Source organism: Triticum aestivum, chromosome 2A (genome assembly GCF_018294505.1).
Source record: "Triticum aestivum cultivar Chinese Spring chromosome 2A, IWGSC CS RefSeq v2.1, whole genome shotgun sequence".
Classification (NCBI taxonomy): domain Eukaryota; kingdom Viridiplantae; phylum Streptophyta; class Magnoliopsida; order Poales; family Poaceae; genus Triticum; species Triticum aestivum.
The window spans coordinates 2,536,876-2,560,682 of record NC_057797.1 but is presented as its reverse complement, the minus strand read 5'-3'; the positions used below and the strand labels follow the sequence as shown (position 1 = coordinate 2,560,682).

Sequence of the window (23,807 nt, the reverse complement as noted above, 5' to 3'; positions counted from 1 at the left end):
CATTACGGCACGAGTAAAGAGACTTGCCGGTAACGAGATTGAACTAGGTATAGGATACCGACGATCGAATCTCGGGCAAGTAACATACCGATGATAAAGGGAACAACGTATGTTGTTATGCGGTCTGACCGATAAAAGATCTTTGTAGAATATGTAGGAGCCAATATGAGCATCCAGGTTCCGCTATTGGTTATTGACCGGAGACGTGTCTCGGTCATGTCTACATTGTTCTCGAACCCGTAGGGTCCGCACGCTTAAGGTTACGATGACAGTTATATTATGAGTTTATGCATTTTGATGTACCGAAGGTTGTTCGGAGTCCCGGATGTGATCACGGACATGACGAGGAGTCTCAAAATGGTCGAGACATAAAGATTGATATATTGAAAGCCTATGTTTGGATATCGAAAGTGTTCCGAGTGAAATCGGGATTTTACCGGAGTATCAGGAGGTTACCGGAACCCCCCCTCGTCCTTGTTTGTATTACTGATTGGTACTGGTTTATTTGCAGATGATGGCAGCCCCTTGTCCTTGTTTTTTCTTTTTCCTAATATGTGTGACAAGAAGTGCTGCTAATAGCCCGATTATTACTACTGCAGAACAGAACTACTTTTTGGCTTTGTGCGACTGCCTACTGTCAATCCAAGTATAATATCATCAACTTGAGTCTAGATGCTAGAGCCCAATGCCCTTTAACACTCGCTTACCAAGCTCGTTCACATGCCATGTCCTTGTGCGCTTGTGTGGGCCAGCGCCTTGAAGACTGCAACGCCACCGGCGCAAGACCCGGAGCCTAGTCTTTATCTTACTCTTGGATTTGCTTCGAGGGATGGGATGGGATGCGATTAGTTTGGTTCATCAGATCCGGTCGGAGCAACGTATAGATGGGCATACGCATCTTTGGCTCAAGCAGGTCACCTGTTCCTGTTCAAGGGCGCCACAACTGAGGCTCCTTCACTTCAATAGAACTAGTAGTATATCAGTAGAGACCTCGATACTGAATGAGCCCATTCGCTTTCTCGTCCAGCAGCCAAACCAACTGTGATCTTGGTCTTGTAACAAACTTGAGCGTGCTCTCTCTACTCTGTTTTCAATGGAATGGTAAAAATCTCATAGATATAGATTACATGGTAGTAGAACAACTGTCAACCAGAGCCTTAAGCTTGGCCTCACGAATCGAAATACTCAACAAGACCACCATGTCTCTCCCCGGTAGGTACAGAGTATATTCTGGGATGACAGGAGTAGTTTCTAGTATTGGATCTAAACGCTCTTATATTTTTTTACGGAGGGAGTACTAGTTATTTGTAGTCCTTTGTCCTTGTTTTGCTTTTCTAGTCCGTGTGACAATAAGTGCTGCTGGTACCCTGATTATTACTACCGCAGAACTACTTTTGGCTTTCTGCAGCTGCTTAGTGCTTTTGCCTCACACTCGTGCTTTACAGGCAAAGTAGATGTACCACCTTAGCTTTGTTTAATCGCTGATTAATTAACACTCGCTTACCAAGCTCATTCACATGGCTTGTCCTTGTGCCAGCAAGCGCCTTGAAGACCGCGCGCAACGCCACCAGCGTGAGACCCGCTGCCTAGCTACTCTTGTTTTTACTCTTGGTTTTGCCTCACACGGGATGCGCGCTTAATTTGCTTGGCAGCGATTAGTTCAGTTGATGACTTGTAACCGTACCTGATGATCACCAATACATCATACGATCATACTGTAGTAAGTAAGTAAACTAAGCAGCTCATATCTAGAGATACACATACACTTTTGTTTTTTTGGAAAAAGGCCGGGGAATCACCCCTTTTCCAAAAAAAAAACAGGCCCAGAAACTTTTCCACCTATATATTTGTGACCTAAACCCTTCCGGTGGACCCCAAAACATTTTTCACCTATGGATATTTTTCTGAGAAGTTCATTTTTTGGCCAAAATTTGACAAATTTCTGGAGACAAGTTAATATGTCAGTTTAAGGGTTCATATGTGCCCAGAAATGGCTTATATTTGCACAGTAGACTCATAATAGTGTTTATGATTTTGTAATTTTTATAAATTTTCTGAGAAATTCAATTTTTTTGGCGCCTGGAACAATACCAAGTTATGTTGAACAATACCAACATATGGAAGTAAAAAAATACTTGTACTGTTATGCGCGTCCGATCCAGATCCAAGAGGTGCTAAACCAGTACTCCTACGCTCACTCAGTCTTTTCCACTCACTCACTCTGTCGAGCTGGTTGTGCTGTCAGCTGTCTGTCTTCTCCACGGCCGGCGCTCCTCTGCTCTGCTCTCCACGTCCGGGAACGCAGCCGCCTCCGCTTCCCGCGGTCGACGCAACTCGGGTCATCTCGCCCTCTCACCACGGCGACGGTGGCTCCCGCCCGGATCTGAACCAGCCGCACCCTACCGGATAACACCAGGTCAGTTGCCTCTATCTCTCTCTCATTCCGTGCTCTGTTTCAGTGCCTCCATTCCTGTACTGTCCCGGTGTGACTCTCTCAACCCCGATTTGCAGCTAGCTAGGCGGCACCGGCAGGAAGGCAGGCCTCCGACGCACAGCAGCTGGTCAGATCCCCCATCCCCTCTCCGTGGCACAATAGGATCAATGCCTGAGTTTGGTTGACCACACAGAGAAATAAACTACGTGGTAGATCTTTTTAACCATTTTTATTTGTATGTTTGTATACATACAAATAAATGCATGTTTCCCCACTCTCCCTCTCCGTGCCTTAATTATACTTGTCTTGTGATTGTAAATTCTTGGCCTGATGCCTGCACTGCATTTATACTTGTCTTGTGATTGAAAATTCTCTACAGGTACCCATCCCTGGCCTGCTGTGCTGCGCTGCAACTCAATCCCCCATTTGCAGCAGCTAGGTACTAGGCAGGAAGGAAGGCAGGCAGGCGGCACCCCATCACCGGCGCGCTTGCGCTAACGTGCGTGCTATACACACACTCCCCCCCTTTCATTTGCAGCTTCCAGCTAGCAGCCTATATATTTACCAACAAATTTATTTTGATTCCTGAATGCAGGTGTTGCACAATCGTTCATCCCTGCGTCCGGCCAGAGGATGGCTGAGGCCGCCCTCGGCGCGGCACAATGGGTGGTGGAGAAGGCGCTAGGCCCCGTTGCAGATGGCTTGCTGGGGGCTTGGTCAGCCAGCAGCAACCTTGGCGTCAACATCGAGGACCTCAGGATGGAACTTCTGCTCGTCAAGGCCACGCTCCAACAAGCTGCCCGCAAGGAGATCTGCGGTTCGGCCATGGAGGAGCTGCTGCAGAGGCTGCTGGACTCGGCACACAACGCCGAGGACTTGCTGGACGAGCTGGACTACTTCCGCATCCACGACGAGCTATATCATACATACGATGCTGCTGACCAGCACGGCAAGGGTTGCGTCTGCAACCTCGCCCTCAATGCTCGCCACACCGTCAAAGCTCTTGCCAAACAGCTGTCATCCTTGTCCGCGTACTGCTTTGGTGCCAACACTGGTGGTGATCACCGGCAGGGAGTTGCAAGACAACATGTCAGTTGTTGTGCTTGGCCGTGTGGCAGAGGGCAGAGACTACCTGCCGATTCCTCCTCGCCGCCAAACGCCAACCAGACTGGTCAGGAGCTCAGTGGATGCATGCCCAAGCTCGGTAAACTCCTCCCTTGCTTATCTTCCCCGCATCCCCATGTTCATGGTGATGAAGTTGGTGCCAATGCGCAAGAAGCACCAATGCATGAGTTTAATAGGGTCGATTTCTCTCAAAGGATGAAGGGCACTGTGGAGCAACTAAAGCTTATGCGCAACGAGGTTACCAAGATTCTGCAAGGTTGTGGCCCTAGAACCATCCCAGACATTGCCCAGAGCCGTCCCATCACCAAAGGTCGAATTGATGAGCCAAAACTGTACGGGAGGGAGACTGTCATGAATAGCATCATACATGATATCACCAAGGGTCAATACTGTACAAAGGGTCTAACTGTGCTTCCGGTTGTTGGTCCTGGGGGAATGGGAAAGACAACTCTGATACAACACATATATCGCAACCAACAGGTGCAGAATCATTTTCCAGTCAGGATTTGGATGTGTGTGTCATTCAATTTCAATCTGGATAAGGTGCTAGAACAGATTGAAGTAGGTACTCGTCCAATTGAAAGTGAAAAGGAGGGCAGTACAACTGAAGAGCTGATTGAAGAAAGATTGAAATCTAAAAGGTTCTTACTTGTATTGGATGATATATGGCAGATTAGTGATGTGGGTGACTGGGAAAAACTCCTGTCGATACTCTACCATTCACAAGAAAAGGGTTCCATGGTTCTAGTCACAACTCGGTTTCGAGCAATAGCACAGATGATTAAAACAACTGGCCAATCAATAGAACTGGATGGTTTAAATTCTGGAGAGTTTAGAAAGTTGTTTCTCACATTTGTCTTTGGCGATGAGCAATGTCCAAGGGACAAACATTTTCTGCTTGAGACCGGAGATAAGATAATGGAAAAACTTAAGGGCTCCCCTCTTGCAGCAAGAACTGTTGGTAGATTACTGAGTAAAGAACATAGTTTGTATCATTGGAAAAGGGTCCTCAAAAGTAAAGAATGGGAAATGCAAACCGATGGAATTATGTCTGCCTTGAGGCTCAGCTATAACTTTCTCCCTTTCCATCTGCAGCAATGTTTTTCCTATTCTGCATTGATTCCTGAAGATGTATATCTCAGAAGCTATGATCTCATCAGCCTGTGGATCGGACTAGATATTTTGATACCTAGTGATCAAAATCAAACATCTGAAGATATAGGTTTGAGCAATTTAAATGAGTTAGTCAATTATGGATTTTTCAGGGAAGATTCCGATGGTCAGCGGTATGTTATGCATGACCTACTACACGATTTGGCATTGAATGTTGCATCGCATGATTGTCTTTGTTTACGTCCCCCTAATGTTGGATCAGTGGTAATTCAGCCAACCACCCGTCACTTGTCTATAAGCACACATGACTTAGGCGAATATGATGCAGTGTCAGGTGAAAAATTAAGAAGTGAATTGGAAGAACTGAAGACAAAATTGAAGGGTGAACATTTGCACACATTGGTGTTATTGGGTAAAATGGATGGAAGTTTTGCCAAGATATTTGGTGATTTTTTTCTGGAAGCAAATGCTCTTCGTGTTCTTTATTTGTTTGACATGATGTATCCCATGGAGTTCATGTTACATCACTTTTCAGGACTTGTCCACCTACGATTCCTATGTCTAGGGACATGTGACAGAGAGATGCATTTACCACTCAACATCTCTAAATTTTATCATTTAAGGGTTCTAGATCTTGAGCCATGGGGTGGGAGTTGTGATTTGCCCAGAGACATGAGCAATCTTGCAAAACTGTGCCATATTCATACCCGTGATGGTGAGCTTCATTCTGGTATTTATAATGTGGGAAAACTTAAACTCTTAGAAGAGTTGAAGGTATTTCGAGTCAATAAAGAAAGTGAAGGATTTGAAGCAAAGCAACTAGAGCATTTAAGCAAGCTCAGGGAGCTTGGCATCTATAACCTTGAGAAGATAGATACTGTAGAAGAAGCAGCTCAAGCAAAACTGATGGAGAAAAAATACTTGAAGAGGTTATCATTGAACTGGGATAGTGAGCGGTCTACTGTCGAGGCTAGTGTTGAAGCAGCGGTTCTTGAGAGCCTTCAACCTCATGGAGATCTTCAAGTGTTGTGTATTAGAGGGCACGGAGGTCTTTCTTCTCCAACATGGCTGGCAGAGGAGTTCGCTGTTGAAGCTCTACAATCTCTTTATCTGAATGGTGTTTCTTGGGAAGTTTTCCCTTCTTTAGGGAAGGCTTGGGATCTTCGTGAGCTAAAATTGAAGCATATTGCCAGACTGAAGGATTTTATCATAGAGAGAAGCTTTTGCAGGCTAATAAATCTTACACTCATTGGCCTAGGAAGTTTTGAAAATTGGGTTTACACAGGTGAACAAGAGTCTTCCATTAGTGGAGAATTGTTGCCACCGGATGCTCATATGTTCCCTCTTTTGCAAGTTCTGGTTATTAGAGAGTGCCCGAAACTGTTGGGGTTGCCTTTCTCAAACCACATTGTTTCCCCAGATTGGTTCCCCAAGCTACAAGAGCTTGAGGTACATGACTGTCCTGAATTCTTGCCAGTGATTCCCATATCCTGGATTGAAGGTCTGCGTCAAGTCATGATGAAAAATGTAAAGTTACTGAAGCATTTTTGGTACTCAAAATCATCCGGTGGAGCAGAATTGAGAATTACCGGAGAGAGTGATCTGCTTAGCTTAGACCAAGTGCTGGTTTTTGATAAAGAAACAGGTCTAGAGACGCTGAGACTGGACAAGTGCCCACCTCTGGAGTTGAAGCACCTTCTGATGCTAACATCGTTGAAGACATTGCTTGTAATAAATTCAGTTGGTCTAGTTGGACCACTAGGAGGAGGTCAGAGTGATGTGGAATGGGAGCTCCATGTTGAGTGTATCCAGATCTGCGAATTAAATGGTAATACTGGCGAGGAACTGACAGAGCTCCTTCCCCACCTCCCAAAGCTCTCCAAATTGGAAATACGGAAGTGTAAAAACATAAAAAAGCTGGTAGTGGGTGTGGATGTGCAACAGACAACACAAGAAGCATCAGAGATAACCGCAGCAGCAGAGGAAGAGGATGATGGGGTGCTGCTCTTCCCCGCTCATCTCCGTGACTCACTACGGGAGTTGGTGATCTTTAAATGCCCAGAGCTGGTCCTGGTGGACCCGCCAACTCTTGTTCCTGGAGAAGGATGGCTCCAAGCCTTGCGATCCCTCCAGAGATTAACAATACTGTGGTCCCCAAAGTTTCTATCCACCTTCTCCTTTTCCTGTCACATTTTCCCTTCCTCCCTGCAGTTTCTGATGCTTTGGTTTGTGAAAGGCTTAAGGACACTGGAGCCCCTCTCAAACCTCTCCTCTCTCACCACATTAAAATTGCATGGTTGTGGAGAGGATCTGAAATGTCAGGGCTTGTGCTCTCTCCTTACCACTGGAGGCCAGCTCAACGAATTAGAGGTCATGCACAGCCCTAGATTCTTTGCTGATTGGGATCCCAACCCCAGACGGGCTTTGGAAGATGCTGAGGGAGGTGAAGAGCAGCAGGCACCGCTTGCTTCATCCACACTGCGTGAGCTTAAAACAAATGACATGGCAGGACTTCTTGCTGCACCCGTCTGCAGATTCCTCTCTTCCTCCCTCACCAAGCTGGAACTTTGGGGGCATTGGTGTGAAGGGATGGAGCGGTTTAGCAAGGAGCAAGAGGACGCCCTTCAACTCCTCTCCTCCCTCCAGAAACTAGAGTTTTGGAGTTTCAAGGACCTTCAACAACTCCCTGCAGGGCTGCGTAACCTCACCAGCCTCAAGATATTATCAGTCAAGTTCTGTCCAGCCATCTCGTCATTGCCCAACGATGCCCTCTCGGATTCACTGGAAAAGCTAGATATCTTCAGGTGCAGCGAGGAGTTAAAACAGTACTGCAGGGGGTTAGAGGGAACCATCCCAGAACTCTTAATACACTGATCCAAGGTAACACAAACATACTTTCTTGGTGTTTTTCCACTTTGCCCATCATCAGCCTGGTAGTGATATCTTCAGCTGCAGGGAGGAGCTGAAACAGCAGTGCAGGGGGTTAGTGGGAACCATCCCCAAAATCAAATAGACATCATTGACTACTGATCCAAGGTAACACAAACATATTTTTGTGTGTGTGTGTTTTCCTAATAACACATAGTTTGTTCCCATCCACTATGCAGGACGATGCCTTGGAGTTCCCTTGTACATTCCTCTAGCCTTGTAGAGCTCTTCCCTTCCCATTCAAACACATGCATGACACAACGAAGGCCTTGTGGCTGTGGCCTTCCTTCCTCTACTTAAATCTGGTAAGTACATCTAAACTGGAACTTTACTCCTGCTGTACTATATCTGATAAGACACCACGTGTGCTGATTGGCCCTGATCTTTCACCACACACTAATAACAACAATATTTGGGGTTTTTTGGTGGAGAAGTGTATGAACTAGGAGAGAAGTTGATCTATCTAGCAACCAGAAATTAGATCGAATAGATAACTTGGTTGAAGCAAAGTAGATGTGAGAGGAGAAGCAGAAAATAAGATGGGGATTAAGCACATGGGGCTGCACCCAAAATACCTTTCTGATTGAGATTTCTCAACAACATACTTCTGAACTGAACTATAACTGGGCTCCCTCTTGGTTCTTGGTTCTAATTTCAGGTGGAGCCATTACATGCAAAACCACAAAAAGAAAAAAAATCCACTTTTACTCCTGCCATATCAGATTCCCATTTTCTTCTCAACGGTAGTGAAACTATTTAAGATTTGTTTCTCGACGCCCCTTTTCTTTCCACAAATCAATAAAATTGACATCATTATCAGCCAATGCCTTCTGCAAGTCTATCTTCTTTTCTTCCAACAAAACCTGTGATCACCATTTGTTTTTGTTATCTGTGCAGGTATTTGTTCGATCTTATAGGCTTCTTCATATTTTGCAATTAAATTTGGGTTATTGTTATTCATCAAGACGTGGCAGTCTACTCCCCTATTTTGGGTGTCACGATCAAAATAGCAGTAGGACATCAAGCTACTGATATTAAGGTGAATTTTTCTTTTCATAGACTGCTATGTTGCTGTGAGTACCAGGTGTTCTTGCATTTCTAATTTCTGTCGGCTTGCTGTTCAGGTGTTCTTATGTTTGTTTGGTGGCTTTCAAGCCACCTGTGTTTACATTTTGTCCAAAACTCATGAAGACTGAAGGTGTGTCCGGAAAATGTTCAGTTTTAGGGATCAAAGAATCATCTTGGCATAATTATGGAAAACAATGAATTTTCAGTGTTTTGCTGCTGATCATGTTTGCAGTTTTGCTTTCCAGGTATACTTGCAACTTATAGGTTTGCTACCAATACGTACTGTCAGTAGCTAATCTCAGTTATGATGTTTGCTCTGTTTTGTAGATGAATCTCCTCAGAAGCAACAGATTGAGTTGGGGGAAAGGTGTGGTTGGCAGTCTTCTTCCACTGCAATAGCCACACACGAATGGTGCTGTTCGGTGGATGCAGTTTTAAGTTTCAGCTGTTCCTTGTGACATCCTTGATACCTTGCCCCTCATTCTATTCTTCCTCGGATGCAGTGTACCAACCAAATCCGTCTAAAGCGCACACTGGTCGCCCAGGAATTGCTGCAGCCATTGCCAATAGCATCCCCCAAAGCACATTGTCAAGCTGATGTTGCATATGATATTTTCGAAGGTATCCCCGTGCTGCTGCAGCATTCTGCAAGAAAAGGATAAAGGTCAGGTCTAAATATTCAGATATGCTTCATTTTAATCACATGGAGGGATGATGCTTTTGTACTAATTAACAAGCAACTCATCTGCGCAGGCCATAATTACCATTTTTCCTCCATGTGCAGCTGACAGCCTTTTATCACGAAAAACTGACACTGCAAAGGTAAGAAGGAGGCTATGTATGTCTGCTCTGTGTAGAGGGACGCTATGAATAATCAGCTGACTCAATGGCCGGTCGATTTTTGCAGGTGTGAGTAATTGGTGAAGGTTTTGTACTCACGGTTCTCGCCAAGAACTGCAACTCCAGCAGAACGTTTATTCATGTGAGGTAATAAGGCCACAGTGAAATGCAACTCTGCAAGAAGCACACTAGCTAGGCAGCTAGCTAACATGTTCTTATTAGCTTAACCGACTTGAAAACAAAACGTTTCAGAATTGGAGTGCTGCCAAGGAATTGAATTGCAAGTCTACGGAATAAGAATGCTAATGAAGAAGAAGCCTTTCCTAGGTTAGTATCTCGGTCATTCGGTATTAGTGTTGTGCAGTATAAAATAATCTGACCCTGACCGGCAGAACCATGCCAATTACTTACACACCTTGTCAGGAACCAGACTGCAGCTTCTGAAGAAATCGACACTTGTCATGTTGTTATCTGAAGAAATCGACACCCAGTGGTTATCTTCATCAAATCTAACAGCAACGTACCACTTTCCACGGAGTTCCGACACACTGCCACACCCTTGATCGTGCATCCAATGGCTCTGAAGACTAGAGCTGTCACTTTTTGAATTACTTTTACTGTCTCCTTGTTCACCAGCTTTTACATTATTAGCATTATAAAAGCTACCTTTCACTAGCTCAAAAAAGAAGTTACCTTTCACTGGTTGTAATGGGTACAAAACGCCAGATCGATCTGATAGCCCTGGAGCTCAACTTCCTGTACTTGGGGTAAATCCCAGACGCCATGTCCTTGGCTGGCGTGAACGTGTACCCTTAATTCGCTATATATTTTCTGTCACGACCATCCTCTGAATTCACCTAGCTACAAGGTGTGATCTGAGAGTAATTTAGTTTTCTCAGCAGAAGAATGTTGCTGATCTCATCTGGCTTGCTTGAAGTCATGACCTTCAGTTGTGTTCCGGAAATCCTGTAGATCATCGCCAAATTAGGGGTGTGAAGTCCCAAGATATCAGCATCACCATAGGAGAGGAGAGGAGCACCATTTACTGCATTTTGTGCATCAACATTTTGTGATCTCGTCAAATATACGAGCTTCTTTTCTTCGCCATGAACTGCATGGTCTTGTGCTCCAGACTTGGTAGCAGCAGTTAAATTTGTGATGTTGTACGCAATGGAGTTTCTCTTTTGAAGTGATGAAACATCTTAGACATGCTACATACAGTATAAAAAGAGTTCACCATTTCATTTTTGGTAGTTTCAGTGGGTATCAAAAGAAAAATTATATCAAAAACTTTTGACACACTTGAAATCAAATTCAAATATAGCAGATATCTTTTTCTCAAAATTTAATAAGAAATCTCAAAATAAATAATTCTGAATAGTTTTTTAAATTTCAGATATTTGAGTTCTAGTACCAAAATCCCAAACCTTGCCAAAAAGTCCAAATCTTACTACCAAAGCTTTTATAACATTGAAATATGCTTTTGCAGACTAACTAAAAGTGTGCTTCATATTAGTATTTTCCAAATTCGTTTTCTCAGAGGGTTGACTCTGATGAACAGCAAAACGGGTCAAGTTTCTTCGGACAACAGAACATGTTAGTTAGGCAAAGTCACTAGGTATGTTTATTCATGGTGGTAAATTCTTAAGAGGAAGGGGTAAATTGATGATGTGGAAAACCATGTCCATGGCATATCAATGTTCCACTGGTACGAGAGTGAATTAATCAAAACTGGGATGTGAATCAACCACAGTTACAACACAGGCGAATACCGGCAGGCATATGTTACATGTCCTTCCCACAGGGGAAGGATGCAAGACATACTTGTTTACAAGTATACTCCTCAGACCTGATGCCGCAACGCAAACCGTATCGCTGCAACCCGTAGAAAAAAGAAGTTACAACGAGACAAGCATGCTCTCCGTTGCACCAGATGACTTCTCTTGCACTCGTGCTCCCGACGGGTCTGGCTTGTGTACCCGGATGCCGCTCAAGATATACCCACCAAACGCGTTCATCTGCATGTGTGGGTGGCTGCGCAATGGAAGGACCTGCATCCAAAGGTAAGGGAGATTAAAATAACAAGGAAATCAGCACAGTTTCTGGTTTTTATAGATGATTTACCTGCATAATTCACGACACTAGTCACAGACCCTTTGTTGAATTTATAAGTAGCATTCATAATTCAGAGGCCATTTTTTTTGCATTTATAAACCAATTTTGTTGCAAGCATGCTCATCACACACCACAACAACCCAGCAGTTATTAGTACTCCCTCCGTTTCTTTTTACTCCGCATATAAGATTTGGTCAAAGTCAAACTACACAAAATTTGACCAAATTTATATTAAAAAATATGAACATCTACAATACTAAAACTATATAGTATGAAAATACGTTTCATGGTGCATCTGATAATATTGATTTCATATTGTGAATGTTTATAATTTTTATTATAAAGTTAGTCAAACTCTACAAAGTTTGACTTTGACCAAACCTTATATGCGGACTAAAAAGAAACGGAGGGAGTACTCAAGTAGGGTGGCAACAAAATTGGTTTATAAACAGCGAAACTTTGGTAATTTAGGCTTCAGACAGGTATCCATATATGGACCTTCAAACATTTTATTACTCTACATTCCTTACTGTCAAAATTGGTTTATAAGCAGCCACACTTTGGTAATTATTAATCAGGCTTATAAAAACAACAAGAAGAAAAATGCCTAGCATACTGACCTGATACTCTCGAAGCCAGGGTTCAGTTATCTGTAACCCAATAGCCATTTTCGATACTTGCAAACTATGCATGCAAGTCGCAAGAGGCTGCATGTAGACACCAGAAAACAAAAGATAAGTAACAGCAAAACTAAACTTTACAAAATGAGCAAACAGAAATAAGGATAAAACAAAAAAAAAGGTCAATTTAACACATAAGCTAATGTTTCAGGGAAGCGACAGGATATAAAGGAAATTTCTCTGCAGAAATGCCGCAAGACAAACATTTTGTAGGAACTGGCATCTGTATCAGTTGTAAATAATGAAGATTTACCTGAAGATACTGGTGATAAATAGCAAACGGGGCCGAGTAAGACAAGAGTGGAAGCAAATCAGCAACCACACTCTCCACCTCGTGCCCAGGAGCAGCGACAATCAAACTGCATTAACACAAAACCAATATATTAATGAAAATATTTAGACGCATACTGCAGTTGTCTTCTACTGATGGGAGTGTATTCCGCGTTACCTGCTAAAGCCATGTTCTCCCCAATATTTCATCCTCTCCGGTGAGGGTGCTTTTCCTGCTCTCGGTGCTTTGGGAGCTATTGAATTGCCATTATTTCCTTTGCAATCTACAGACCAAGATAGCATCAGTAGATCGAACATCACACTCTCATGGAAAGTTCTTCGTAATAGATTGATCACTGCTTACCCGGCATAGAAATGTCACCTTGATTAAGGTGCTCATCCGTTGCAGGCTCAGGGGCCTCTATATCAATTGGAATGTCACCTCGATTAAGGTGCTCATCCGTTGAAGGCTCAGGGGCCTCTATAACAATTGGCTGCGCTGTCGTTGACTGCGCATTCCCATCTGATACTTCTGTATCAGATGGTTTTTCCAGGGATGACTGAAGACTCTCGTCTGGTACTGCACTAGGTTCGACCGCATCACCTTGAACGCTACCAGGAGCATTGCCAGAACTTTTCAAGGAGCACAAGTTGCTAAGTGGTGCCTGGAAAATCCTGAATGGAGCTTCATACAGTTACATGTACATACTGATAAAAGTAACAGATGACAACTCAAGATATAATACATAATGATAAGAATGATACTGCATATTATCTGAAACTGTAAATAATGTATCTATCAACATTCTTAGTATGGTCTTATAGCCGCTTTAAGGGTAAAAAGTATGTTTCAGATTAATGTATGAATTTACACTCCTGCTTGCTTTCCAAAGGTTCTCTAACTGACTATCTCCTTAAATGAGAAGCATCTTTAAATGAGAAGCCATATAATGCTCAAAAATTGGATTTACCTGCTGCTCATCTCGCTGTTCAAATTATACATTCTTATTATGTCTATAGAGCTGGGCGCTGATCCAAGATATGTGCTACAAACATATCCTGTACCTATAATAGAAATAACAGAGACAATCAATATTGATTGTAAACTAACATATGCATTAAAACGGCAATGCACAAGCATAATTTACCTCCTAAGCGTTCAGCTACAGCTCCAACAACTAAACCCCCAACCATATCAACGGCAAGCACATCTGAATATGCACCAACATTTGCCATTGACAACAAGAGGGAGAGCGTATCAACTCGCATAAACCTGAGGAACACAGAAAAGACGGTGTTATGTAATTAAGTGCTATAGCTATACACTTCCGTTGTTTCTAGGAAACAAGATCAAGAAATTGACTATGATGATGAAAAGGAAAAAAATAAATTGGCTCCAGCAAGTAATGAAAGGGAATTAATTACCCTATTCGAGCTGGATACTTCTTGAAATATGTCTCACAAATGCTGTAGCATAAAAGGGAACAAAAATATTAGATAATTTTGCATACCTTCCACTTCTAGTAGTATATGCTAAATCCAATGAGCATAATATAATGTAAAAGGAAATTATTTGTTCAAGTGCCAAACACTTGCAAATATAAGTTATGACAAAATTATTCAAATTATGCCAACTTTCCAAATAACTGAGTTAAATCCAGTTCACCTGGTAATCTTTCAAGCCAAAAGCTGGAAAACTTACATGCTCTATTAAGAGAAAATTAAAACCCTCCCATCCCCATCCCAACCAACAACATATCCATATGTCAACTTAAACAAATTAATTTGCATTGCGACTTTTATGCAGCCACAAGTTATTTCTCCCTGTTCAAGAATTCATCCGATTAACCAGTTAACTTGCCGATTAATCCCTACTCATAGGGTTACCGAGTAGCCGATAAACCGAAAAATCATCCGATTAATTGATTAAATGTCCGATTAACTTGCCGATTAGCCGATTAATCCCCTACTCGCTAACCAACCGAGCAGCTACCAGTTAACGATTTCCTCAACAATATTTCTTGTTGTGAATACCCTATACCACCACTTTTAATGAAACAAAGGATACACAAATATTCAAAAGAGCAGCTGTGCGACTCAAATTCCACAGGCTATAAGTTCACAAACATTTCGTTTTAGTCTTCTTCTTATTTTCCCTCTCTACGCACTTTATCAATTGATACACCATGTTCCATGCCATATTCAGATTAAGAAGCACACATTCGGTTGTATTGATGAATGATGGTAGCATATATAATCGTTATGTTCCTGCATCTCTTGATGAAAAACACAGAGGAAGCGTGTATTCAAATGCCTTCAAATTGTACATTGTAGCCCACTACCCGGTAGAAGTTGGTGTGACCTAAGGTTGGCTGGGCTATGTAAAATTAAGCACAACAGACTGGATTGCTGCCATAGAGAGATAGCGGTGATGAGGAAATAGAGAGCAACAGCCTATATGCTAGATGTGTTTTCGTCAATTGTTGTACGAAATTATAAATAAATCAATGACTTTTTCCTACTTCTCCTACTTCATTCATACAGTACAACAATCTTCAAACTTCAGTTAAGAAGAAAGATACTTCAGAGTTCAGAGATATCAGTTCACTACCTTGGACCAGACATCCACTACAAAGGGCTCATCAAAAGATGTATCTTTGTATATTCATACAAACACTACATATGGTCACATACGTGATTGTCATACTCATACAGCACAATAGGTTTGACAGTATTCGCTTTCAAAAAGATATTGATATTTTTCCTGCCGCAAAAAAGGGCGGCATGACATACCTTCTGGTAGAGGGGCGTCGCAAGAGCACTTTAGGCGCATATTTCTTTTGTTTCTTGAGCTTGTATTTCTCCTGCAGCCAAAACGATCGAACCAAATCAGCCCTCAGCGTCCCCCAAAACAGCAAGGAATCAACTAGCCAATAAGTAAGTCAGTCATACTTGTGAGAACACAGTCTTATTTCCAAATGTGGAGCTATTCGCTATCAAAGCCTCCACTATCGCGTCACCGCTCGCACCCTCCCTGTTAAAACCGCACAATGCCAAAATCTCATTAAATAACAGAGAACAGACAGATAAATATCCTGCTCAGCCAAGACACGTGGAAAACGGCCGGTTGGTCGAATCCTCACCGCTTCATTGCCTCGATGTCCTCGCTGGACAGCGTCTGCGCGGTGTTATTGTCGACCAGGGACCTATTGTCCTTGGTCTCTTCCTGCGCCTGGCCCTCCGCGGCACCGCCGTCTCGCGGCTTATCATCATCTGCACCAATCAACCAGTGCCAGCCATTGTTATTAACTAGTAGAGTGAAGAGATGAACTGGAAGGGAAAAGACTAACATACTCATCCTTGCCTTGGCAGGGGAGGAGGCCGTCGGGGCCGACCCGGAAGAGGGAGCCGAAGGGGCGGCCGAGCAGCGGCTGCAGCGAGCAGCTCTTGTCCCCTATCTTCACCGTCCTGCGCCAACCACACACAACATCAGAGAGAGACACGTCAGCGCGGCCGCACGGACAGCTAGCTAGGGTTTCGGAGCAGGAAGCTAATAAGGGAAGGGGAGGGGAGTGTACGGACGCGCCGGGGGTGAGGCGGAAGAAGGCGAGGCGGTCGCCGTCGTTGATGTCGAGGAGCACGCTGCACCCCTCCCACGCCTCCCGCGGTATCACCGCCGTCGGCGGCTGCGCCATTGGTGTCGCCGAGTTCGGGAGGGGGACGGAACAAGAGGAGGGTTTAACACGCGGGCCGGGTCGTTAACAAGCCGGACCCAATTTCAACACAAGCCTGGGCTGGGCATCAGGAGCAATTCTGGGCCGGGCCCACCAACGATTCTGTTGTAGCTAGAAGGGAAAAAGGGCGAGAGTAGAGAGAGCCCATCGTCAACCCCAATCCCCCACACCCTCGTCGCCGGCGCCGGCTCCGGCGAAAACCCTAGCGACCCATGGTGAGTGCTTTGCTTTCCTCTGACCGACTCGCGCTGCGGATCCGCCGCCGTCTCATCTGACTCGTGCTGCGCAGGAGAATCGGTCTTACTACGGCGGCATCGGCAGCGGCAGCGGCAGCAAGAACCCGCCGCCGTCTGGGAAGGAGGCGGGGGATGAGGAGTACGGGGGAGGGTACGACCGGCTGGACGAGGAGGTGGAGTTCCGGCTGCCGAGGGGGCACCGGCCGGTGGAGAACCTGGACACGGAGGGGCTGGAGCAGGCCTCCGTCGACACGCAGCTCGCCTCCTCCAACGTCGGCTTCAGGCTGCTGCAGAAGATGGGATGGAAGTCCGGCAAGGGCCTCGGCAAGAACGAGCAAGGTTTCCCTTCCTTCTTTCCTCTGCTCTCACCTGCTTCTTTACACTCTCTACAGATTCAGTTCAGTTCAGTTCAGTCATCTGTAGAGAGGGTAAAGAAGGAAGCAGGTTAGTTCCTGTGGTTCTTTGCTCTGTTATCAGTCATCATCCTTGGTTCTTTTAGACTCCGTCGTCATCGTGTTCGAGCTCATCGGTTAGTTGTTAGTTATAGATGACATAATTGGTAGAATCAGTAACTGAAGACATAGCAGAGGCTGCTGTCGATGCCGTGTCTGCAGGCCCGACAGCGCAAATGTCGATTCCGTCGGCTTTGTTGGCTGGCTGGCTGACTGGCCACCATGTTAGTTTCCTTGGTTGGGGTCTTGGTGGATTTTAAGCTTGTCTAGGGACACATTTAGGCGAGCCAATCATCGAGAGTTTTGGGTTTGGAGAAAGTTGGTTGTCATTTGTCAATGCAATAAGAGTCCACATTTGCTGCCATAGATGTCGGTTGTCCTGTTTGAGAGCTGCCTGGCCTAGTCTGACTGTTGTTAACAAATGAAAACAAACTTAGGTGAAAGCAACAAGTTTTTGTTGGACTTCAGCTTCAGTCACTGAACCTGCTGTAATTTTGTGTTGGTCAACCATCATCATCATCGTTCTTTCAGACTCCATCGTCATTGTATTCCAACTGATGGGTTAGTAATTAGTTTAAGATGAAATAATTGGTAGAATCAGCAACCCAAGACGTATATCAGAGGTTGTTATTGATGCCGCAGCCGCAGGACGGACAGCGTAATGTCGATTCATCTGGTTTTCGTTAGCTGACGGCCACCATGTTCATTTCCTTGGTTGTGGTTTCCATGGACTTTAAGCCTGTCTAGGGACACGTTTAGGCGAGCTAAGTGTCAGAGAGTTTTGGGTTTGGAGATAGGGGGTTGTCATTCGTCGGCACAATAGTCCACACTTGCTGCCATAGAAGTCAGCTGCCCTGTTTAAGAGCTGTGTGGCCTAGTTTGACTGCTGTTAACAAATGAAAACAAGCGTAGTGTAAATCAACAAGTTTCGGTTAGAATTTAGCCTCTGACTCCTTTAATAATGCAATATAAAGGATAGAAGTCCGCTACCACCATCCCAGCAGGCACTGTAGATTTAATGCTTTGTTCTACTCTAAAAGATCCAGAGAGGATTAATCTGCAGTAGCTTGCTCGTTGACTCAGGTAACAGGAGCATATCTGGTACTCCCTCCGGTCCAAAATAAGTGTCACAGTTTTGAACTAAGGCATAGCAGAGGCTGCTGTTGACACCCCAGCAGCCCAGCTGCATGACCTACGGCATAATATCGATTGTGCTGGTTTTTTTAGCTGACTGACACCATGTTAGTTCCCATAGCTGTGGTTTTGCTAAGTTTTAAGCTTGTCTAGGGAAGCTTTTGGGCAAGTGTTGAGAGTTTTGAGAAAAAGTGGTATCATTCATCAATGCAATAGTAGTCCGCAATTGCTGCCATGCATACACTACTATATAGTTTGCCAATTTGACATTTTCAATCCTAGGATTGAAGTGTAGTGCTCCCTCCGTAAAGAAATATAAGAGCGTTTAGATCAACCATACCTAAACGATTAGGTTATATTGTTAAGTAGCGATCTAAACGCTCTTATATTTCTTTACGGAGGGAGTATCAACCATTGATTGGTATCATCATGTTGGTCCAGTGGTCTAGGTTGCAGGGGCCATCCGTGTACAGTCTTCTGGACCCGTTGAGTCTCAACGATGCTTAAAACAAATCATGCACGAAAGCGACTTTGCGGCAGGTGGCAAGCGCTTATGTCATCTCAGAGAGCGTGGCATCCCTTGTCGTCATCGATCCCCATGGAAAGTGCACCAACTCTTTGCTGACCCCTGTGAAACCCCATCAATGTAGGCTCTCTGCCTCCTAAGCCTTCAGATCAAATCAATCACCAAACCTGGAACCAGACAGAAGAAAGAGAGAGGAACTAAAGGAAACAAAGATGAGGATACTGCAATGAACAAAAAGTCCATATTGATAGATCTGGAAGGGCGGAGTGCTTGATGCAGAGGCTCTGGCCATGCTATTGGAACTTGGGACTTAACGATGTTGATGTTCTTTGGCACATTTGTATGTGTTTGTATAAAGTTCTGGTGTATCGAATGAGTGCACTTGGACTTTGGATTGGAGTACTAGTAGTCTAGTAGAAGTCAGTTGCACTGTTTGAGAGCTGCCTGGACTGAATTCGAGTGCTGTTGACAAATGATTACAACCTTAACGTAAAGCAAGTTCCAGTTAGAATTTAGTCTCTGGCTCCTTTAATGCTCTGAAGGACATATGTATGCTACCACCATCACAGGCTCACAGCACATAGTGTAGCTTTATTCTACTCTAAAAGAATCCGGAGAAGATTAATCTGCAGTAGTTTTCTCGCCAATTTTGGTAACCACAGTATATCTAATGCTTCATATTACTGAAGATCTGGATATTTTCTTTTATTTCTGTCTCATTTTTTGTTCTAAACTTAGGCTACAGTTTCAGCTGAGATGATATTTTGTTCTTCCAAAGACGTTTTACAATTTGGCATTGCCATCTAGTTCCTGCACCTCAACAATACATTACTTTGTCCCGATGCAGGTATACTAGAGCCCATAAAAGCCGGTATCAGGGATGCAAAATTAGGAGTGGGGAAGCAAGAGCAGGATGACTTCTTCACAGCTGAGGACAATGTACAAAGAAAGAGATTAAATGTTGAACTTGAGGAGACTGAAGAGCATATTAAGAAGCGTGAGGTGCGCAATCACACACTGAGTGCTAATTTCTGTATTTTCTTTTGAGATTCTTCCGGGTTGATGCTTCAGCTGTGAGAACCGCTATCTGATTGTCGGTGCTGCATAGCACCTATGCTGGTGTGCCATTTGGATATGGAGTTGTAGCATCAACCCTCATGAATTTTGAGCATCCTGTGCACTTTTTATTTGGTGGCTTCTTTTCCCTGCTTGGTGCGAATCATGACAATCCAGGTCACAGCAGAACGTGAGCAGAAAATCCGCAGTGAGGTTAAGGAGATACAGAAGACATTCTTTTGCAGCCTCTGCAATAAGCAATACAAGCTGGCATATGAATTTGAGAGTCATCTAAGCTCATATGACCATAATCATAGGAAGGTAATGCATTTGCAACACTAGGTCCGTTGAATTTCTTTTTCAATGATTTTTATTTTCTGATTGTTTTGATTTTTGTGCCATACGTCTGTTGCTGTTGATACCTTATGTATCCTTTTCCCCCAAACATGACACTTTGTATATTCTGGTTCTGCAGAGGTTCAAGGAAATGAAAGAGATGCAAAGCAGCAACAGTGGCAACCGTGATGATAGGCAGAAACGTGAGCAGCAGCGAGAAGAGAAGGAGCTGGCAAAATTTGCCCAACTGTATGCATTCTGTACTTTGTCCTCAATTAATAAAACACGATGAATGCTTGTTTTTCCTTAGGAATGCATTGAATGTGTGTTGAACTTGTAATTTCCTTGATGGAACTCGCAGGGCAGATGCTCATAGAAAGCAGCAGAAAGAGAAGCAAGAACAGCCAGATATCTCAGGAGAGCAAGCTACGCCAAAGAACTTGCTGACCCCGGGCAATCAGGATCAGCGTCGAACATTGAAGTTTGGCTTCTCCAAAATGACCCCTTCCAAGGTATCTTAATTCTTACATCAACACCACATTTTGTTCAGCAGATATGACTATGGAAGTAAAGGATATTGTGCTTGCATTCTGGTAACTCTGAACTGTGCTTGAGCTTGTTTGCTCCTGCTTCAGAAACAACATTTTTTTCACAGAATCCCAAAAGAATACCACGTGTACATGTTGCAAATAATGTGGCGCTTTTGAAATTTCATGCAAAAATATGCAATTGTGTGCTGTGCAAAGAAAAGAGACTTGTTTCTCAAATAGTCATATTTTAGCCTCTTATCCCTGTCTTCTTTGTGCAGACCACTAATGAAGTTACTTTTACCTCCTGTTCACTAATTCCACATATGTCTCCTGCTTGTCTCCTGTCAAACTCACTGTACATGTATCATGCTTTAGAAGCTAATTCTGTGAGATCATTCTGACTGAGCATTCCTTCTAACAATGGACAGGCACCTGTTGGCAACATGAGCAAGAAGCCAAAGATTGCCACGAAAGTCCCTTCCGTCTTCGGAAACGACAGCGATGAGGAGGCATGACCTTCCTTTGCCCTCACATGATACCTCACAAAGGAGGGGAATGCCGGCCTTGTCAGCAGATTCCAGTAAGTCATCCCTGAGAAGATGCCGTGCATGTAATGTGCTGCTGGTTTGGGCAGATGTGGATAGCGGCATCTTGGCCAACCCCATGAACAAGCAGGGACTTGGACCGTTGTGGTGTCAATTGTATTGAACTGATGGTACATTGTAAGAGCAACTCTGTCTGTACTTCCATATCAGAGTGGTTGTAACTGGCTTGAGCCATGGCAGGCTGGCAACTAGAAGAACATGGCCCCCCTTTGTTGGGGCACACCTTTTGTATCAATATTGTTGGATTCTTGTGAGATTCCTCGGCGGTCGGTGGGTGGTGAAGTGTATTTCTTTCTCACTTTTTTCACAAAGCAGGTAAAAAGGGAGGGTGATTGATCAGACCAAAGTGCAAATGGCTTGGTGTTGATGGAGCCCCTGGGAGAGGGAGAGGCAGTTGGCTTGACCTGTCTCTTGGAGCCGTGGTCCATCATGGTGAACATGGTTGCATTCATGCATGCATTGACATGTAAACAGTCTCGAGAGATCAGATCACACCTACATGCATACATGTGGATCACCTTTTCACCCCCACATCTCAGTATGAAGTTATTGCACAGATCTGCAGCAGGGCGAGTGAGTGCGTGCAACGCAGGCATGTCAGGAACACTGATGATGATGGTCATCCATCAGGCACACATAACAAACATGCATACATCAGCACCCATTGTTGAAAACAAGAATCCAATTATTGGTCTTTTTGTTCATCTTCTCCCTCTGAAAAAGTAAGTACAGGTCCTGAACCAGTTGCACTTGGGGTTATGGATAAGCTGATGAGCCTCATGTTTCACTTTCTTCCTGCTCTGCTGTGGCCTTCATCTTTTGGTGAGAGAGAGAGAGAACATGCATTGCATGGTCCAGCATTGCCGGTTGGGGTTTTGCTGTGAGGGCATTTGCATGGAGATGGAGCCTTGCAGGGCAGCCGCTAGCTCGGCTCTGCAGATGCCTCGCACCTAACATGCATGCATATGTAGTATTCCTCTTCACTGCTCTGAATAATGCATGCACACACACATGCTGCCATATGCATCTCCTATCCATGCATCGTTGGTTGGTCAGACAAATAACTAACCCAGCCCAGGTCTCCCTCATGTGCCTCTCTCTCACTAGCTTCAGTTTCATGCTATCCGTCCTAGAAAGGTGACACACTTTCAGCAGGAACTAGTACATGTTTTGTTTTCCTCTCCAGCTTTTTTGACATCCATTTGACTATCTATCTAGCCAGCTAAAGAAGGGTGAGGTTACTACTTGTAGATGAGTATGTCAGTTGGTGATTCAGATCCTAGCTAATGTTGATTTGGTTCAAGATGGGAGTTTGATGGTCACATCATCCTGGATGCCGGGATCGACATGGGTTCTCGGTATCGCACGGATCTCGACACACCTTTGTCCTTCTTCTCTTCTACCAGTTGTGCCCTTTTGTTGCAAATACAGCTGCACAGTGTATAAGATGTCCATGTCAGTGTAAGTACCAATCCGCATCCATGTGCCCTGTTACTGCTGCTATATAGCATCTCAATCCAAGCTATTGGCAACAAACCAGAATTTCTTTCCCCATAGAAATTAATCTTAAATAAATTATCAAATAAACAATGTCATACGACTTGAAGATATAGGTCAATTGGTAGCTATGTTGTTTTTGGTTGAAGATTCAAGTTTGATCAACAAATCATGGTGCATGCCGGGGATCGGTGTGTTTTCTTCGTCATACCAAACCAATCTCGACGCGCGTTCGCCTGGATTCTCCTCTATCAGTTGTGCCAAATGCAGATGCTCATGAGAATATGTTATGTCCATGTCTGTGTGAGTGGTAGGGTACATACACCAATCTGCCTCCATGTGCACCGCTACGTACCATCCCAATCCAAGTTATTGGCAAGAAACCAAAATCCATGTTCCCCGCAGAAATTATCTTAAATAATAATAGTAATGTCGTACGACACGATCGATGAGCATGACGTTAACATTAATCGGTTAAGAGAGAGGGACAAGGAACCAAGGATGAACTGGGGCCGAGGGCAGTTAAGCTACTGGGGCAGGTGAGCAATTGGGATCAGCATGTATATTTGTTTAACTGGCCTGCATCTACTTAGCAACTCTGGCACTGGCTCATGATGCATCATTGGCTGGGGAATCAGCTCAACTCCTCCTCTCAGGGGACTGAGCAACATGCCAACATGAGACGGAAAATTGCTTAATAATCGGGCCCATCCATTCTATTGTACTGCTAGATGCTCTCATGTCGTACCCACAACAAGCAGCAATTTGGATATATTTGGGATATGCATGAACTGAGCATCATTTCCTCGACGATCGCCGCCACCCGTGATCTTGCCGATGGTCCGTCTTTTCATGGCTTTTATTATCAATCCCGTGTGCTAACGTAATTGTTCGTATGACCTGATTTATTATGTATTAAGGTGTACAGAAATAGTCCATGAATAGTGTATGGAAATATTCCCTGCTAAAAAAAAGATGTACCCACAACTTGCAACAATTTGGATATATCTATCTTGGGGAAACACTGGTCGATTCAGGACACGTGAATTGAGCACCATTTTCTCACCGATCGCCACCACCCATGATCTCCGTTGATGATCTATCTTTTCATGGATATTTGTCATGTAA

At 44.1% G+C, this 23,807-nt stretch overlaps 2 protein-coding genes and 1 pseudogene across 3 annotated transcripts; 2 read left to right on the top strand and 1 right to left on the bottom strand.

Moving 5' to 3' along the window:
- Window positions 1-2,203: 2,203 nt before the first annotated feature.
- LOC123186907 (uncharacterized) lies at window positions 2,204-10,342 on the top strand (annotated as a pseudogene).
- An 860-nt stretch (window positions 10,343-11,202) lies between these two features.
- LOC123186905 (tRNA (adenine(58)-N(1))-methyltransferase non-catalytic subunit TRM6) lies at window positions 11,203-16,336 on the bottom strand. 2 transcript variants are annotated; one of them, XM_044598633.1, is made up of 13 exons: window positions 16,156-16,336; window positions 15,938-16,041; window positions 15,717-15,846; window positions 15,526-15,607; window positions 15,367-15,437; window positions 13,999-14,040; window positions 13,722-13,846; window positions 13,545-13,638; window positions 12,938-13,248; window positions 12,752-12,857; window positions 12,557-12,662; window positions 12,244-12,330; window positions 11,203-11,559 (listed from the first exon to the last, which is right to left on the bottom strand). In XM_044598633.1, exons 1-13 carry the CDS (start codon window positions 16,266-16,268, stop codon window positions 11,407-11,409), a joined length of 1,524 nt encoding a protein of 507 aa, XP_044454568.1. In that variant the 5' UTR covers window positions 16,269-16,336; the 3' UTR covers window positions 11,203-11,406. The 2 variants fall into 2 exon arrangements, with proteins under 2 accessions (XP_044454568.1, XP_044454569.1); XM_044598634.1 differs by lacking the exon at window positions 16,156-16,336 and having other exon boundaries at window positions 15,928-16,019.
- A 43-nt stretch (window positions 16,337-16,379) lies between these two features.
- On the top strand, window positions 16,380-21,436 carry LOC123186906 (G patch domain-containing protein 8). The gene is made up of 7 exons (XM_044598635.1): window positions 16,380-16,522; window positions 16,597-16,882; window positions 19,503-19,657; window positions 19,889-20,032; window positions 20,187-20,296; window positions 20,409-20,559; window positions 21,006-21,436. Exons 1-7 carry the CDS (start codon window positions 16,520-16,522, stop codon window positions 21,090-21,092), a joined length of 936 nt encoding a protein of 311 aa, XP_044454570.1. The 5' UTR covers window positions 16,380-16,519; the 3' UTR covers window positions 21,093-21,436.
- Window positions 21,437-23,807: the final 2,371 nt, after the last annotated feature.